The sequence below is a fragment of the Ambystoma mexicanum genome, chromosome 4q (assembly GCF_040938575.1).
Source record: "Ambystoma mexicanum isolate Mex_15411 chromosome 4q, UKY_AmexF1_1, whole genome shotgun sequence".
Classification (NCBI taxonomy): Eukaryota; Metazoa; Chordata; class Amphibia; order Caudata; family Ambystomatidae; genus Ambystoma; species Ambystoma mexicanum.
The window spans coordinates 19,875,215-19,893,815 of record NC_090928.1 but is presented as its reverse complement, the minus strand read 5'-3'; the positions used below and the strand labels follow the sequence as shown (position 1 = coordinate 19,893,815).

The 18,601-nt window shown below is 49.7% G+C and overlaps 1 protein-coding gene across 6 annotated transcripts in view; it reads right to left on the bottom strand.

Annotated features, from left to right (window-relative positions):
- Positions 1 to 18,601, bottom strand: part of TARBP1 (TAR (HIV-1) RNA binding protein 1) — a 2,688,190-nt gene that overhangs the window by 2,497,789 nt on the left and 171,800 nt on the right. For all 6 annotated transcript variants that reach the window (XM_069607367.1, XM_069607363.1, XM_069607366.1 and 3 more), the window contains exon 3: positions 15,269 to 15,338. In XM_069607367.1, the coding sequence (XP_069463468.1) occupies positions 15,269 to 15,338 (70 nt within the window). The remainder of the gene's footprint in view (positions 1 to 15,268; positions 15,339 to 18,601) is intronic.

The following is an 18,601-nucleotide window of genomic DNA, read 5'->3' as shown; positions in this document are numbered from 1 at the left end:
AGGGTGAGAGGCCAGGAGGATTGGTTCCCCATCCAAAAACTTAAAACGGCTGTCCAATTTTTTGTCCATCTAGGCGTTGACCCTGGCCTTCTCCCAGAGCTTCCTAGCCACCAACAGGATGTCTTTCTGGAGGGGAATGCCCAAACGGATTATGCCGCGCTGGGCCAGAACCTCTGCCAACACCCCTGCCTCCTGGGGGGCCTGCTCTGGCTGCCCCCCCCAAAAGAACTCTGCAAGGCCCTGAAGACCGTCATGAAATGCCTCTGACGCCGAAGGCTCTTCATCCTGTGTGTTGCCATGCCCCCTCCCCTCCTTTTCCAGACAGAGCGGAGTCCGGGTGCTGGGACACAAGAGCCGATAACTCCCGCCTCCCCGGCCGGCCCTGATCCGCACCTGGACATCGACAGACTGTGGGGGAGAAGGCGTTTGGTGGTACAGGAGGAGGGCTTGGAAGCAGCGATAGGGCATGGACCAGAGGAGGAACGGGCTGCAGCAGTGGTACTGCTGGGGGAACCGGAGGAGGACCCAGTGGCGAAGGCCTGAGAGGCACGACCTATGGGATCACCTCTTAACGGTGCCCTTGAGGAGCCCTGTCATCTGGGGGGAGCGCATGAGGAGGAGTTAGCGCTCGAAGAAGCGATCCTTGCATGCCGCTGGATCACGGCCCTCAGCTGAGCTAGGCCTCCTTTCCTGATCGAAGTGTCTAGAAGCCTGGGGTGTGTAACCTTAAGACTGGGAGGGGTAGATGTAACCATTGGGAGACCATCCACCTGTACCATAGGGCCCACCGCCGCTTCCCGAGGGAAGGGAACTTTAACCTTCTTGCAGGGCCCATTCAGTGGGTCAAATCCAAGATGTCAGCCATCTTTGGGCCGGGTGCCACGCTCTGGGAGGGAGGGCGCGCAGGCCCCATCGGCATGTGCGGACTCAGGCATGGAAGGGCACTCATTGGCCCCACTCCCTGAAGCAAGAGCATCTACCTCTGAGATGGCTCTGTTAGGCTCATAGCCCTCGGCATGTTGGCTGGTAGTTGAATCGCCCTGAACCATGACCTCAGAGGTGGCTCCAGTAGGCTGAGAGCCATTGGCTAAGGAAATGGTAGTCTTTTTGGATCGGGCTTCGAATTGACTCCTGTAGGCAGAACCCAACGATCCTTTGCCCCCTGCTGCAGAAGAGGACAACGAGCTCCGTGGACTGCCGGAAAGAACCCCTGGGCCTGGGAGTCGTTACCCTTAACGGCCTCAGGTCTGCCAGAACGAGAATCCAAGGTCCCCTGAGGTGGGGTCGTGGCAATGAACTCTTTAAGATGACTGAAAGGAGAAGAATGGTAGATCTCCCTCCAGCGTGAAGACTATTCTTCAATGCTCGGTGACCGAGAGCTGCAAGCCGCACACGCGTCCCAGCGGTGGTCGGGCACCATGCACTCAAGACAGAGCACGTGGGGTTCCGAGGCCGTGAACTAGCGATCGCAGGATGCGCATTAGTGAAGCCTCCTGCAGCCCACATTCGATGGGGAAGGCAAAGCACTGAAGGGAGGTGAAGATCAAAAAATAAAAAAACAAAAGAACAGGAAGCACGCAGAAAGCGGAAGAAGTTTACACGCCTAGCTGCCAGGTCCGACACCGTCCATGCAGAAAAAGTGACTAAAGGTGAGGCACCAGGGGGCAGGGTGTCGGGGACATTCCCACGCCCAGGGCCAAGCCCCTGCATGCTGCTCTAAATTTAAAGGGGAAGCCACGTTTTTCACTGCCAAAGGTCCTGGTACCGTCCCCATGTCGGGGGAAACCACAAAGATGGAGGTAAGGGGATGGGAACATACGAGTATCAATAAAATACTTGTGACAATAAAAAATAAAAAACACCACTCAGACAGCTGGTTTACAATTCCCAACCCATTTGAGTTCTGAGTTTCTACGACCTAAAGAGAAAAGGATGCAAGCAAAAGGTAACCAAACGGAAAGTTGTGTCCTTAGCCCATAAACATGCATTCTGAAGCTCCTCCACATCCCCCACACAAGCCCTTCGGAGGCCTTGCTTTATTAAAGTGGGTTAAGTCATACCTTCCTTAGGATAGTGTTACAAGAGGGCGCTAGAGAGCCGTCCAAGATGGCGGCCTCCCAGTGAGCTGCGGAGCTCCCCTAAAATCCTGACCAATCGAAGCATCTGTGGTGTGCAAATTGTCCGCAGTCGCCTCCAGTTTGTAGCCAAGGCGAAGCCGAGCAGAACGTGGTATTTCATCTGTCGACCCTCGGACGCTGAGTCCCGATTCCTCGACGGTGAAGAGCCCCCCTAATCCCCGTGTGAGCGGGACACAGTCACAGGCCAGGAGCAGAGGAGCCCGCGTGAGGACGACTGCTGGCAGCGGAGCAGGCCTGAGACTCGAGGGTGCTGATCGGGCTGCGCCGGCTGCGCCCCGTCGGTGCATTGACCCCCCGAGGAGTCGGCGGGCGCGGAGCTGCCGAGACGAAGGAAAATCCTGCAGAGTCCTGGAAGAACCAACACGGACGAGCGCTGGAGGGCTCTCCGAACGCCGCTGAACAGGTACGCGCGCCCCGTGCACCCTCGCTCGCACGTCCCAGGTGGATCCCCAGCTCTCCCGAGTGACATTGAGTTTACGAGAAAGCGCAAGAGCGCGGGGGTCCACGGGCCTGGGCCCACATGAACAGTAAACAACATATCGGAAAGACATACTCTGGGTGACGCGACCCAGGGCCTCCTACGGGCGCGCTGCTCAGCCGATAGCAAGCTGTATATAACGCCCACGGTGGATCGGCGGGCAAATCCGGCGCCCCCCCGCTTTCGCAAGCACTCATTTGCAAAAGAGACCCCATGTGAATCCCCGACACCTCCGTGTAACACCGCCAGAACTCGAGGAAGCGTAATATACAGCACAGACTGTGGCCAAACGGCCCGAACCGGCCCAACGGCAAGACCTACAGAAAGTCACACCGTCGGAATAACGACAAGCCGGGTGCCCCCGGACCCCTGACCTGCCTCCCTCTGCCCCCTGGCTCCCACAACGCAGGCACCAATGGCGACCTCGAGGAAAACGGACAGATCTCAAAAAAAGCTGAACTTCGAGGGTAGCTTCACGACCAAAGCAACCACCTCGAACAGCAGAGCGCAGTCTCCCATCCAGGTTGCAGCCCAGGATGAAGAGGAGGCCCACGGGTTCGACATCAGGGAAATCCTCCTTGAACTTAAGGCCGGGATCGGGGGTCTAGGAAGCAAACTCAACGCACTCTCCTCCAAGGTCGACCTACTCCAGCACCGGCTGGACAAACACGCCGACAGACTGGACACAGTCGAGCAGAGAGTGTCTGACCTCGATGATGGTGCAGCGGTCCTAACATCCAGAGTGGCCTCCCTAGAAGTGCAAATGAAAGCAGTGAACGCAAAGAACGAGAACCTGGAAGGCCGCTCTCGGCGCAACAACATCAGAATCGTGGGAATTAGGGAACAACAACTCACCGCGAAAATGGAAGACTACGTTGAAAAGTTATGTATGGACCTCTTTGGTACAGAGATCCTGTCCAAACTGTTTGTCGTGGAGAGAGCTCATCGAGTCCCCAACGCCAGACCGATCCCGGGGGCAAATCCCCGCCCAATCATAGTGAGATTGCTCAACTATAAGGATCGAGATGCTATCCTACGGGCGGCTAGGGAAAAAGGGGATCTCCAGTACGATGGCGACAAGATCCAGTTTTTCCCGGACTTCTCCCAAGCTGTCCAAGTGCAAAGAAGATCGTTTTAAGCAGTGAAGCGCAGGTTACAAGAGAACCAGATACAATATTCCATGCTCTTCCTGGCCAAACTCTGTATTCAACACGAGGGCAGAACTCAGTTTAACACCCCAGAGGAGACAAGCGACTACCTGGATGGATCGCTCCGGCTGTAGACCCGCCACTCTCAACGGAAGACCACAAAGGGGCGACAGACCAAGAAGAAACCCGCCGTAAAATTTACCCATAGGATACCCAAAGCGGCGGCACAAGACTTCATGGTTGACTAGAAACAACCACCACAGATCAATATTGCATCCGAAGAAGGGAGCCAGCCTCCTCTTGGAGGGCCACCTGCGCCCCGAGCACAGCAATGCTAGTTGTACTGTTAACATGGGATTGTTCATCACGGGCCTGTTGGGGGTTGCCCGTGCAGGGGAGGGAAGTTAGCTCAGCAAAACCGCCACAACCCGCATACCCCCGTTCCACGACAGTCACACGAAGAACTATGTACCTAACAACTGTCAAGTCCTCCCTGTCCCTCTATGGAAAGCGACTCCAGTCAATCCCGCGAGCCTCGGCTCGACATGATTACATTGACCCCTCTAGATGGCATCGGCAACGTTGAAAATCGCCACCTGGAACATACGTGGCGGCAACCAGCCTACGAAAATGAGGAGAATCCTTCAATATCTTCGGAGACACAAAATCAACATAGCGATACTCCAAGAGACTCATCTGCTGCCCTCGTCGGAACAACATTGGGCCAGATCATGGGGATGCCATTGGTACTTCTCATCCTACTCCTTATTCGCCAGAGGTGTCGCGATCCTGATCGACAAGAGAACCAATTTCAGCTTTATTGAGTCAAAGAAAGACACTGAGGGGAGGGCCCTAATGGTGAAAGGAATAATCGCCGGGAAAGAGGTGGTGTTTGTGAACTCATACGCACCGAACACAGATGGACCTGATAATTTCAACTGGATAATGTCCCATCTAGACGCGACCAACGCGACGACTGTGGTGTGGGGTGCAGACCTCAATACTACACTTGATCCCAGGCTCGACAAATCCCATAATACATCGGGAAACCCATCCAAGGCCAGTACTCGGGTTCGAGAGATTTGTCAGACCTTCAATCTATCTGACATGTGGAGAAGGCACAACCGAGACAGCAGGGACTACACCTTCCGATCAGCCGTGCACAACACCAGTTCCAGAATCGATTATATCCTGGCATCCTCCCATAGCCCATTCAAATGGGGTGCGTGCCATACCCTTCCAAGGTCTTACTCCGACCATTCGATGGTTGTACTAGAGGTTACCCTGGCGGGCGTCGCAGTACCTGGCCTCAATTGGAGGTTCAAACCCGGTTCACTCACAGACGCCGTATTTGCAGCAGAACTGCGTCAAGAGATTGTCTCCTTCCTGGACATCAACCAAGACTCAGTCGACTCGGCGTGCACCATCTGGAAAAAACACTCAAGTGCTATGTACGAGGAATTTGCCTGACTAAAGAAAATAGTTTATTGAAATCGATCCGGGGGGAATTATTCAGTAAAGAGCTTCGTCTGAAGGAACTGGAGCACAAACTCTCCAATGCCCCAGATCCACGCACTCAAGCCGAGCTCAAAAAAGAACTCCTGGGGTTCAGGGAGCCAGCGGACCGTGAATTGAAGTTCCTGGGTCGCAGGCAACAGATCAGACAGTACGGAGAGGGGCAAAAACCAGGTGCACTGCTGGCCCGGCTACTAACTATAGACAAAGTCCCACCCCGCATTGAATGTATCGCGGATACGCAAGGTCAGAAGGTTTACACAGAAGAGGAGATCTCCAACGTATTCCGAGAATTCTATCAAAACCTGTATAGCTCAAAAGGAGCATCAGATCCCAACGCGATACAAGAGTACCTCAATGACACGGAACTATATTGGGTGAGCAAAGACCTGCGCGAACCCTTGAACGCGCCCATATCACTCGAAGAAATTCGGATAGCGATCAAATCCTTGCCTAACACCAAAGCCCCCGGACCTGATGGACTCAATGGTGAGTTCTATAAAGCTCACGTGGAAATGGTGGCCCCCCTTCTTCTTCAAGTCTATGAAGAGGCGGTGGAGCGAGGGAAACTGCCTCCCACGATGCGTGAGACTAACGTAATGATGTTGCACAAAGCTGGCAAACCTACAGAAAACTGCGCTTCGTACAGGCCGATCTCATTAATCAACTTAGACAACAAAATCCTAGCTAAAATTCTGGCGACCAGATTACTCCCCTTGATGCCGGCACTGGTGCTGGGCGACCAAGCCGGGTTCATCCCGGGGCGTAGTACAACATACGGCATCAGGAGACTATTTGGCGTCATTGAGGCCCTGGACCCGACGCAACAGGCAATAGCAGTTCTGTTAGATGCCGAGAAGGCGTTTGATTCAGTAGAGTGGCCCTTCATGTTCGCAACACTAAGGCAGATGGGTCTGGGTAACTTCTTCCTGAAACTAGTAGCTTTGTTATATAACGAACCACGCTCATACATCACATTAGGGAACACCAGATCCACAGGGATCACATTGGAGCGCGGAACGAGACAGGGTTGCCCACTCTCGGCCCTTATCTTTGCCCTGGTGATGGAACCCCTGGCCTCAAGGCTGAGAGCCGAGCAGTTATGTCGAGGGTTAAAGCTGGGTCCTCACAAACTAATCGTCTCTTTATATGCTGACAACGTCATGCTGTTTGTCAGTGACCCCCAAACCAATCTCAACCCTGTAATGCGAGAGGTGATAAAATTTGGGTTAATGTCGGGCCTCAAAACCAATCATTCCAAATCAATAGTGTTCCCCCTGACCCCTTGCACTTCAGAGTTCGCAGATGACCACGGGTTTAAATGGGAAAACTCGAAGGTGCGCTATTTGGGGATCAATATGTCGCGAAGCCATCACGAGATATTTAGAGACAATTATGTAACTACACTGCAGTTATTACAAGAACGTATCCAGAGATAGAAATCTCTACCACTAACGCTGTGGGGCAGGACCTCACTAACAAAAATGGTTATTCTCCCCAAACTTCTGTATCTCCTTACGAATATCCCGCTACTCCTCCCCAAATCCTTTTTATCAAAAATCAAGAGCTTGATCCTAGAGTTACTATGGGCGGGGAAACCAGCACGGGTAGCGTACAACACACTTACATTACCAATATCAAGTGGAGGCTTGGCTCTCCCCGATATAGAGAAATACTACTGGGCGGCCCAAACCCAATTCCTAAGCCACTGGTACTCAACCCACTACATCAGACCACATGTGCAAGTGGAACGGGCCCTAGCTTCCCCCGACCGGTTAGCTGCAGTCATAATAAGCCACACTCCCGTGCCGCATAAAACGCTGAACACAGTCCTATCCACATACGCGATATGGAAGAAGATCGCTAGCGAATACGGAGTGGCTATACGATTTTCCCCCCTGCTACCGATAAATTCATCCCCGGCATCCCCCTCACGAATGAAAGAGTATTCCTGATATGGATAGATAAAATAGGGATAAAATCGCTGGGAGACCTCTTCCCAGAGGGCACCTTTCTGACCCCTCAAATGGCTAAAGACAGAGGAGGGAACACATCCCTGGATGTCTTTCTCTATTTTAGACTCCGCCACACCCTTCAGGGGCTATTTCCCACATTCCCTAAGCAACCCCCCACGTGGGATCTGTGACATAGCACAATTTTAGCACAAGGTGAAGGTAGACTGGTGTCAACTCTGTACAAAACTTTGTTAAGAGACACCCGGAAACTTCAACCTAAAGTGCAACGAAAGTTGGAATCGGTTATACAAGAACCGATTAATGAGGAAGACTGGGCCTATATTCTTCGACAGACTCAAAAGGTAGCGTTAAGTTCTCGATATAAGCTAATACACTTTAACTTTGTGCACCAAACATACTACACTCCAGTCAGGAAACAGACACCACCCAGATGCGTCAGCCCAGTGCGAGAGATGCGCATTTACCAACGCTGATTTTCTTCATCTGGCATGGGGCTGTCCTGGCATCCAGCGCTTCTGGACTTCCGTTATACAAATAACATCCGACATTATAGGTGAGCAGATGACCCCCTTACCGCTGGGACCGCTCCTCGGCCTCACTAAATATCTACAGCCAGCATCACGCAAGTTGGCGGCACTCCTCATGGTGCTGGCACGAAGAAGAATTGCTATGTCGTGGCCCACTCCCCAAGATTGTAGACTGGGAAAAGGATATAACATACTGCCAAGATATGGACACCGAATTTATTCGAACGCTGCCTTTGCATGCGCGCCCTCCCGACATCTGGGGGCCATACATCACTTACTTGATGAACAATGCTGAAGCTTCAAATTCGGACAATCCGAGTCCCTAGAGTGAGAGGCCATGAGATGATGGTACACAGGGGCAACGTGGAAAGCTTTCCTTCCAACTCAGACAAAGGATGGAGGCAATCAAAGTGACAGTGGACATTGGGGGTGGGGGGGCGGAGGGGCGGGGGAACTGTTGTTGGGAATTGCATTATGCGGCTCCCTGTTAGAGCACTGTTTATTTGATGCAGTAAAAAGTAAAAAATAAATATTTTTTTTAAAAAAAGGATAGTGTTACAAATGAAGGATCCTCGAGGAAGCAGTTAATGTTTAAGTACGTTTCTTTATTCAGTTACTTCATACTAATACAATAGAGGTTAAGGAACAGGACAGGAGTTGAGGGGGAAGCCCACTGGCTCCCACCACCCAGGCTACATGGTTCCAACTGTCATGGGTGGACACTCATTCACGCAGCAACAGCAACACTCCAACCCTAGCAGAACATTCCATCAATAACATCACTCAGTCCTTGCACACACAAGACAGGACATAACAGATAGCAAATATTGAACATGGGAACAAGTAGGGGGGGCGGGGTATGTGTGTGTGTGTGTTTAGGGCACTGCACAGAATTGCCATTAGAGGCACATGAACATACAAGGTGAAGGGCTAGCTGACCTTCCCAAATTTACCTTGAGTGAAATTAAACCCATTGCAATCTTAATATATAAATGAACACATATTGAAGTCTCTCTAGTGCCAGATATAGTTCACAAGCGCTAGGGGATTTCTGAAAAAAATACACATCCTGCCTTATTAACAATCATTACTCATCAAATTAAAATTTTATTTGACTCATGTTCCCAGAAAGCATTCTTTATTATATTCATGTAAGACTTGGTTCTCTTTTCAGGAAAAAACGTAACTCGACCAGCCCGAAAGCTACAAACTTTTTTCACATGTCTGGAAATCCCTTCGAGTGAAAAAGATTCATCAAGGTTTTTTTTAATGTTGGCAGCCATGGGATACTGGAAACCCTGCGAGCTCCGTGATCCGACAACCTGATCCGACCAAGAAACGCATATTTTTTTGATCAGTGGCGGCCCAAAAAGTATGTGCAGGCGTGGGAAGGCACAGAGCAGAGCATGAGCAGGTTGACTGCAAATTTACGGCGGAGGAATGACCGCATTGTTACTTTGTTCTGAGAGGCTGGCCGCAGAGAGGGCATCAAAATGGCCGCTGACCAGAACAAAGAGTTCCCGAGGGGCGCACCCCTGAGACGGAGGAGCTGTCTCCGTTCGACGACAGCAGAGGAAGATCGCTAGGGATAGGAAATATTTATCACATTGCCCAGTCCGGGTGGCCGCGGAGAAAGAAAAGCAAAGGGAAAAACGCTGGTGGAGTGCTCCGAACGAAGAGTGGACGATCGAAGGAACTAGCAGATATCACCGGCCCTTTGAGGATGGTGAGAACCCACCCTTGCTGGGACTGAGGACCACGGGTGAAGGGGCTGATCCACGACTCATAGGCACAGCGCCATGTCTAATAAGCCTCCAAGACTGAAGAGTAAGCAACCCACATTAGAGGAATACACAAAGACGCCACCAGGCCCGGAGGGAGCCAGGAGCAAAGCAAAGCCCACGTTGGGAGCAGTGCCACCATGGGCGTGAATCAGGAGGTCCTCGAAGCGATCGCCGATCTGAAGGCGGCTTGGGAGACCAAGCTCGAACTGGCAGTGGCAGAACTAAAAACAGCACTGGAGCTCCAGGTCGGGGCAGTGCAGGAGGACGTGAATCTGCTACGGCAAGACGTAAGGTCTCTGGCAGAGCGCACGGAGAACCTCGAGAAGGAGATGGGGCCTAACACGGCGGACTGTGCTTCTCACCGGTCGGAGCTTCACGCCCTGGTACAATGAGTGGGTAATCTGGAAAGTAGAGCGGAGGAGGCAGAAGGACGGGCCCGGAGGAATAATATCCGTATTGTTGGACTACCAGAAGGAGCGGAAGGCCATAACCCCACGGAATTCGTTGAAACAATGTTGCTACAAGAAATCACTGGAGGAGTGCTGTCTCAGGGGTTCGCGGTGGAAAGGGCACACAGGGCCCTAACGAGGAGACCACCACCAGGAGGCCCACCTAGGCCGGTGATCGCTAAAATACTATCGAGAAAGGATCCTGGAACACTTCCGCAAAGGTGGGACAATACAAAGAGGTTCGGCAAACATAACGGCTTACCCGGATTACACCCTGACGGTGCAGCGGAGCAGAATGAACTTTGGGGCAGTCAAAAGGAGATTGCGAGAAGCGGGTCATAAATACATGCTGCTTTACCCGGCCAAACTGAAGGTTTTTCACAAGCACAGAACCTTGTTTTTTGAAACTCCGGAAGAAGCCATGAGATGGCTTGAAATGTAGGGATGCCCCCAGGAGTCGGACGTTCGGACAGGAGAAGGAGGTGACGCGGATAAGTAACGAACGAGAGGGGCACCAGGGGGTCTCAGAACTTTAAGACTATGGGACTTGAATATAGTCACTCATGATCCGTGAAAACTGCGATTTAGACTTTAACTAGGGGCCTTGCAGGACCAACCTGTACATCCCCCATTTAGGTTTAGTTAGGTCGCCGATAGTACGGTGACGCCCTGCTGGGGTCTTGCCCGGGGTACCACGGTAGACCCAAACGCGTGGGAGCCTGAGATCCAGGGATGGAGCTGGGCAACTGTTGGGGTTGGGGTAGGGTGAGGAAGGGGGAGGGAAGGGTTGTATGCTGTGGTTTGTTATAGTTGGGGAAGAGTTATGGGGTAAGCCTACACTTCACGGAAAACGAGATGAACCATGGAAGACCTTAAGATAGTCACTTGGAACGTTAGGGGGCTCAATAGTTATCTAAAGCGGAACAAGGTAATGATGTATCTACGCCGACAGAAAGTGGATATAGCCCTGTTACAAGAAACTCATTTAACGAAAGACAAACTAGAAGTGATACGGAAAAAATGGAGGGACAATTGTGGGGGCAACATACTCCGCCTATGCAAGAGGGGTTATCACATGGGTAGCCCCGCATGTTCCGTTTCAGTTGCTGAGCTCGCAGGTAGAGGCGGATGGTAGGATGGTGATTATGAGAGGGATGGTGGAAAACAGAGATCTGCATTGTGAATACTTATGCTCCGAACCAAGATACAGCTGTGTATTTTAGGACCCTGTATAGTAAACTCAGTGGCAGTGTGGGGGGGGGGCCTATTGTGGGGGGGGGACTTCAACTGTGTGTTGAACCCCACCATCAATAGATCAGACACTAAAATAGTTAGACCCACCCCGGCTGCAAAGGCACTACATGCACTATTGACAGAGTTTGGGCTTACAGATGCATGGAGAACATGCCATCCGCAGGATAGACACTATTCACATTACGGGGCCCCACAGGGCCTACATACAAGATTGGACTATATAGGTTTGTCACGAAGGAGTTGCTGACCGAAATACCGCAGGCGGAATACAAAGCTAGAGTCCTCTCAGACCACTCGCCACTGTTGCTAACATGGCAATACCGACCCCCTAGGGGAAGGATACCCACATGGCGATTGCGCGCAGAAGCTCTTAAAGACAGCGTATTTAGGGAGGATAAGCGAGAGGAAATAAGTTATTTCGAGATAAATAGTGGCAGTGTAAAGACAGCAGGCACACTCTGGGAAGCCTTTAAAGTGGTAGTGAGAGGAATAGCCATAGCCAAGTCTAAAGGACTGCTGGATGGGATTCTGACCGAATTACAGGACTCTGAGAAGGAATTGGAGAGGGTATTGGAACGGGGCAGTAACACTAAGGCAGATATAGAAAAGGCTCTGGGCCTGCAGCAGAAATGTGCAGGATATTGGGATAGATTATGCAATCTTAATTATAAAAAAATACATCGAAAGACAACATGCTGGAGGCGACAAATCAGGAAGACTCCTCGCATGGCTTTACAAAAACGAGACTCATATGTCCCCAATCAGAACAATGGTGAGAGATAATGGCGATGTAGTGGATACGCAGGAGGGGGTTAACCAAGAATTTGTGGACTATTATAGACGCTTGTACGGAGACAAGGCGTGAGGCAAGAGGGGGGAAATGGGAGACATATTGGAAGATATTGGGCTACCCCAAATTAGTGTAGAAGAGAGGGAGGAGCTAGATGCCCCGATCACTCTAGAAGAGTTAGAAGAAGTGGTGAGGCAGCTGCCCACGTGTAAAACCCCGGGAACTGAGGGACTCCCGAGTGAATTTTATAAGGCATATAAAGCAGAGATTCTCCCCTCACTGCTGGAAATGCTTAATGAAGCATATGAAGTTGGGAGACTACCGGAATCAATGCGCAAAGCGGTTATTATACCACTCCGTAAACCCAACAGGCCTGGTAGCGACTGTGGTTCCTATAGACCCCTATCGATGTTAAACCAAGATAGTAAGATCTTAACAGCGGTGTTAGCAAACAGATTGAAAAAGGTCATAACCAAATTAATTCACCCTGATCAAACAGGATATGTCCCAAATAGGAATATTTCGAATAATTTGAGGCGACTCCGAGTGATTGAACATACTGAAGGGAACACTAGCGAAATGGCGATAGTGTCGCTGGATGCGATCAAGGCATTTGACTCGGTCAGGTGGCCCTGGCTGAAGGCGGCCCTAGCCAGCTATGGTATGGGACCAGGATATCTCCACTTGGTAGAACTTCTATATAGCAAGCCATTAGAGAGAGTGAAGACAGGAACTGTGATTTCTGAAAGGTGGCAACTTGGTAGAGGGACAGACAGGGATGCCCCTGGTCCCCCATTTTGTATATTCTGGCTTTGGAACCTCTGGCGATTTATCTAAGGCAGCAATATGACGAAATAGGCATTGTAGTTGGGGAAACATCACAATTAATTTCTCTATACGCAGACAATATGTTATTGTATTTGCGCTACCCAGAGGAAAATCTGCAGTATGTATTAGAAGTGGTAGATAGGTTTGCTGAACTCTCAGGTATAGCCGTGAACCCAAGTAAATCCTGTGGGTTTCTGCTGGGCAGATATAGAGGGCTCTTGGTGGAGAATTTGCCGGTACTTCAGATACCGTGGGAGACTACAACCTTTAGGTACCTTGGGATAGGTATATATATCATACAGTAGAAGCCGAACATAGGCATAATACAGTAAGAACGGTTCGGAAACTGGAAAACAGCATGAAGTTCTGGGCGAAACTCCCCTTGGCAATGATGGGACGACGGGGGGCGATGCTCAAGATGGTGGCATTGCCCAGACTGTTGCATTGCTTTGTGAACATCCCATACTCCATAGCCCGGCAATTCTTTACTAAGCTGGATAGCATATGCAGGGAATTCCTATGGCACGGAATGAGGAACAGGGTAGCCCTATGGAAACTCCAAAACCCGCATGAGAAAGGAGGCATCAAATTACCTAACTGGGAAGTATATTATGTAGCGAGCCAGTTGCAACATGTAACCAAATGGCTCTCTGCGGAGTATACCTGAGAGCATAAGCTGCATCAGGTTGATTGCACCCCATACTTTGAGAGAAATGATATGGTTACCCAAGCGGGAGCTAAGAGGCCGCCCGGTGATGTTGGGTCTTGGGTGGAGGATGTGGCAGAGGGCGTGCCGGTTGATGGACAAGCCGGCCCTGTGCTCACCGCAAATCCCACTGGTTACACTGACGGGAACAAACGAGCAACTTAGGTTAATGATTAGGAAGTATTGAGAACCGGTGGGAATAGCAACATTGGGGGATGTGTGGCAAGAGGGGAAAATACTGGAATTTGAGGAGCTGGTGGAGCAAACGGGGTTGAGCACTGGGCAATATATTACATACCATGGGATGGTGCAACGAATTAAAGATACCTGGTCCGAAGTGGAACTTGCAGAGGAACCGGACACCACACTAGATGTGATATATGATATAGCAGAAGGTGGGCATGAAACATCTAGAGTGTACGAGATGATGATGACTCAAGTGGGCAAGGAGGTGATGCCACTTAGACTGGCCTGGGAGGAGGAAGTAGGAGATGTGATTAGTGACGGGATGTGGGAAAGGGCTCAGGGGTATCATAAGAAAGTGTCGAGAAATGCTAGGCTGCAACAAATACAGTTGTATATAGCGCACAGAGCATATCTGACGCCACTGAAGGTAGCCAAATTTAAGAATGCTGGAAGCCAGGTGTGTCCCAAATGCAATGAGGAAAACGCAGGAATGGTGCATATGTTCTGGGCATGTCCACAGATAGCGGAATATTGGAGAGATATAGCACAGAAAATGGAAGACAAGGGAATCCGCATGAAGGTGGATACGGCGTGGACTTGTTTGTTCTGCGGGTTCCCCAGACCACGGAAGCTTAAACATGTGAGCAAATTGAAAGATCTGGCATATGTATTGGCGAAGAGAAGGTTTGTAATGGGATGGAAAGCGTGCCACAAGCCCAAAGTGGAGACGTGGTGGAGGGACTTGCAGAAGTGGGCGGAGGCAGAAACAGTGGCATGGCAGGAAGCGTGCAAAGGGGACATAGAGGGTGAAGCCGGAGCCCTAGAGGGTTGGTGACAGCTAAAAGCAGAGCTATTTGGGCCCACGTATGATTGACCAAGTGATGATGATTCAATAAGCATGGTGGGAGAGGTCTCCCCACCACAAGAGGTGGAGACTAACAATGGGAGAAAGTAGGCTTGGGTGGGGGTGTGGGACGAGAAATACAGAGGGCGAAAAAGTTACAATGTATGTGTATCTACGAGCAAGATATGTAACCACTGTAAGTTGGGTTTATTTGTTGTTTGAATAAAATCAAAAATTGTTTTTAAAAAAAAAGGGGGGGGGGTTTAATAGATCGATGGCCCAACAGCTGTAAAAAGCCAAAGTAGTGGTAAGAGAACAATTGTGAAGCCCATGTCCTGTACTCACAATCATTGAGTATTGATGCAGCAGGAGTGTTCAGAAAAAGCCTCAAGAGTATTTTGAAATGTTATTTGCTTCGTTCGTAATGGAGTAATATCGGTAGGGCCCAAGCATTCACTGCCACATACAGCACCAACAACGTCAGGATTTAAAATGAGGATGCACTACAGAAATAAGATTGAAAGCCTTCTAAGGGCTCACAGCATTTAGTGCAATTCTATTAAGAGCAGGGTAAGGTCAAGAATGCTGTGAAATCCAAAATGAATGACATTTTATAGAGAATATAGAATCAAACATGTTTGTTACCTTTTTCCTTCAGTGCTGCAAGCTCCATCAAATATTTTAACTTCGGCAAAACTGGCTTAACAACATGCATCTAAAAATAAAAAGCAAAAAGCATTTTAGCAAACCAATCTCACAGATCAGTTGTACAACTGAGTAAAGTAGTTACAAGTAGACTGTGACGCCCACAAAGCAAGCAAGGCCCAGCCCAATCAAAGCTGCAGAAATGATGTTGCTGTGATAATGTTAGCAGACTGTGGCATTTTTTTTCCTCGTTCAATTCCTTTTTATTAGCACTTTGAAATGTTGCAAATATAGGACATTCTTCCCAATCCTAACGGTGTTACTAGTCTTCATAAGCAGAATAGCCAAACACACCAATCAACACTGGAACAATATGCACCATTGAAGGAGTAATAAGCGGTTATGACTGACACACATACTATTTTCTATGCGGTTTGGAATATGCCAAGAAAACTAAACAATTACCCCTTGTAAAGAGAACATGCGAGGAAAAAAAAAAAGACGATTACAAATTGTTAGAAACATATACCATTTCAAGTGAATTAAGTTCACCATAGAATTTCGGTGTGAAGCCGTCACTGTGGTTCCTTTACACACAACTGTTCTAGGGAGGCCCTAGCATTCTCAATAGTAGTAAACAAGCTGTACTCTAGATTTTAGCTGGGTGCCACATGTACACTTTGCAAGCAGTTTCATCCTGTCATCTTTCAGATTACTATTCAATTTGGAGCTCAGACTGGGGAGAACTTTAACCTCTAAAACTATCTTTTTTTTTTACCTTTAAGGATCTTCTCCATATAGTGGGCAGCTTGCAGGATGAGTAAGGCACAGACTAGACTGTGCCCTGTGTTTTACCTAGCAGGAAGTTGGAAGGCCTGAATAATACCAGCACTTGCCAGCAATGTAAATCCGATTTTTACTTCTCAGATGCCATCCATTTTTACTGGTAAATTCTAATAACGGCTAAACGAGGAATCCTAGCAAAAGCAGTGCTCCCGAGTATACCGATATAGCTTTATAGACCTGCAGCGAGGGCCGTACCGGGCGTTATGGGCCCTGAAGACCGAGTTAATGGCCCGAGCGAACTGAGGGCCTTTAACGAGGTATGAGGGACCATAACGCCCGGTACGGCCTGTGATGCAGGTTTATAAAGCTAACGGAAGGCGTTTCTTCCTGTTTGCACTAGTGGGATAACGGAAAGCATCTCTTCGTGGTTTACATGAGTGGGCGGGGCTACTTGGCACACGTTGGTTTAGTACATGTAAGGTGGAAAGGTTCACGTTAACTCTTTCCGTTCCGAAATTACACGGACACCAATGCAGCCACTTCACAGCCTTCAATGGGCGGCAGCTGCAGCAGCACCGAGGTCAGAGGTAAGCACCTACAATTAAAATTGCAGGCTGTAATCAATCTGCGGGCTATGCCAGCTCGTACAGCCCGCAGATTGACGAATCACATTACTGAAAACACCACTGGGGTGTTCCAATTAACCTTTGCCTATACCCAAACTATGGTCTCTGCCCCTCATGGGCCAAATTCTTTGGAGCTATTCTGTATCTCATGCATGGAGGAGCACTTTTTGAGTAGATTGCAAATGGAGCTCTCTGGCCCCTAGATCTTCCCTCCACTTCCAAGATATTCTTGAAATTAAATTATATATTTTATTTATATCGCGCTCATACACAAGTGTTTCAGAGAACGACCAGGCAAAGGGAGGGGAACATGGGAGAAAAAATAAGCGATCTTTAAAGGCCCAGTGACATGAAGAAACATGCAAGTGCATGGGAAAGGGAAAAGGGTGTAAGTGCATGGAAGGGGGGAGAACTGGAAAGAGTGGAACAGAATACATATTAATAAGTAAAATAAATAAATAGATAAAGGCGATAAACAGTGGTAGTGCAGCCAGCAAGTGCTAGGTTAGTCAGATAGGGTATATCTGATAAGTGCAGAAGAAAAGTGGGTGGGGGACTGTATGGATACAGATACAGGCCCCAGAGCAAGGGGTGGCCTGGAGGCAGTGCAGGAGGGTGGCAGGGTGAGCAGATACCTGGGCCCGAAGGTGGCCAGGTGCGCGGTGCCGAGAGAGGAAACCATCAGCTGGGGAGAAGAGGGGGAAAAGGCAGAGCCGAAGAGGAAGGTCTTGAGGTGCTTCCGGAACAGCAGATGGTTCTCCTCAAGTGTCAAGGTGGCAGGGAGGCTGTTCCAAAGGGAGGCTCCAGCCGAAGACAGATCTGCCCCAGCACCTTTCTTTGAAAAACGACTGACCTTGAGGGAGTTAGCAGTAGAGGAGCAAAGGGCTCTAGAGGGTAGGTATTTACGGAGGGATAATTGAAGGCATTTTGGACCCCCAGGCCCCAGAAAGCCTTGTGGACAATGCAGAGGGTTTTAAATGTAATCCTTGCATTCACAGGGAGCAAATGGAGGGATTCCAGAGTTGGAGAGATACAGTCCCAGGGCTTGAGGCCAAGGACAAGTCTTGCAGTCCTGTTCTGAATTACTTGTAAATGGCGGAGAGTGGAGGCAGGTAGATTTAGAAAGAGGCTGTTACAGTAGTCCAATCTGGAGATAACCAGAGATGGGGAGATAGTGAGCTGAGGGAAGGAGAGGAAAGGCAGAGTACTTCTGAAGAGCTGTAGTAAGAAGTTTGATTTTGTTTTAGATACGTCAGATCTGTGAAAAGGACAGTGTCGAGTCAAAGATGACCCAGATGTTCTTAGCCTCGCAGGTGAGGTTATGAGGGGGGCAAAGGGTGTGAGGGGAAAGGATGGTGAAAGTGTACCAATGAGGAGGATCTCAGTCTTGTTGGCATTTAGACAAAGATCATTGGTGGCACAGCAATTTTTAATGGCGATTAGGCAATTAGAGATGAGGGAAGGAGAGGAGGTGGCAGAAGGAAGCCTGAAAATGAGTTGGGTGTCATCAGCATAGCACTGGAAATTTGAGCAGAAAATGGAAATGCAGTGGGCGAGAGTTGCCAGGTATTGTTTGAAAAGCCAGGGCGAGATGTTAGACCCCTGTGGAACACCACAGGTAGAGAGGGAGATGGAAGATAGGAAAGACCCAAGTTGTACTTGGGAGGGTCGATCAGAGAGGAAAGAGGTGAACCAGGCAAGAGCCTGATCGGTGATACCCAAGTCGTCACGGAGACGGTTGAGCAGGGTGGTATGGTTGACTGTGTCGAAAGCAGAGGAGAGATCAAGTAGGATGAGGACAGAGGGAAGGTTAGAGTCCAGGTGGACTGGATGTTCAGGAGAGCGGTTTGTGCTTCTGGCAGCTCTGAAGCCAGATTGGTGGTCATGGAGAGAGCCAACAGAATCAGAAAAAGGTTAAGCT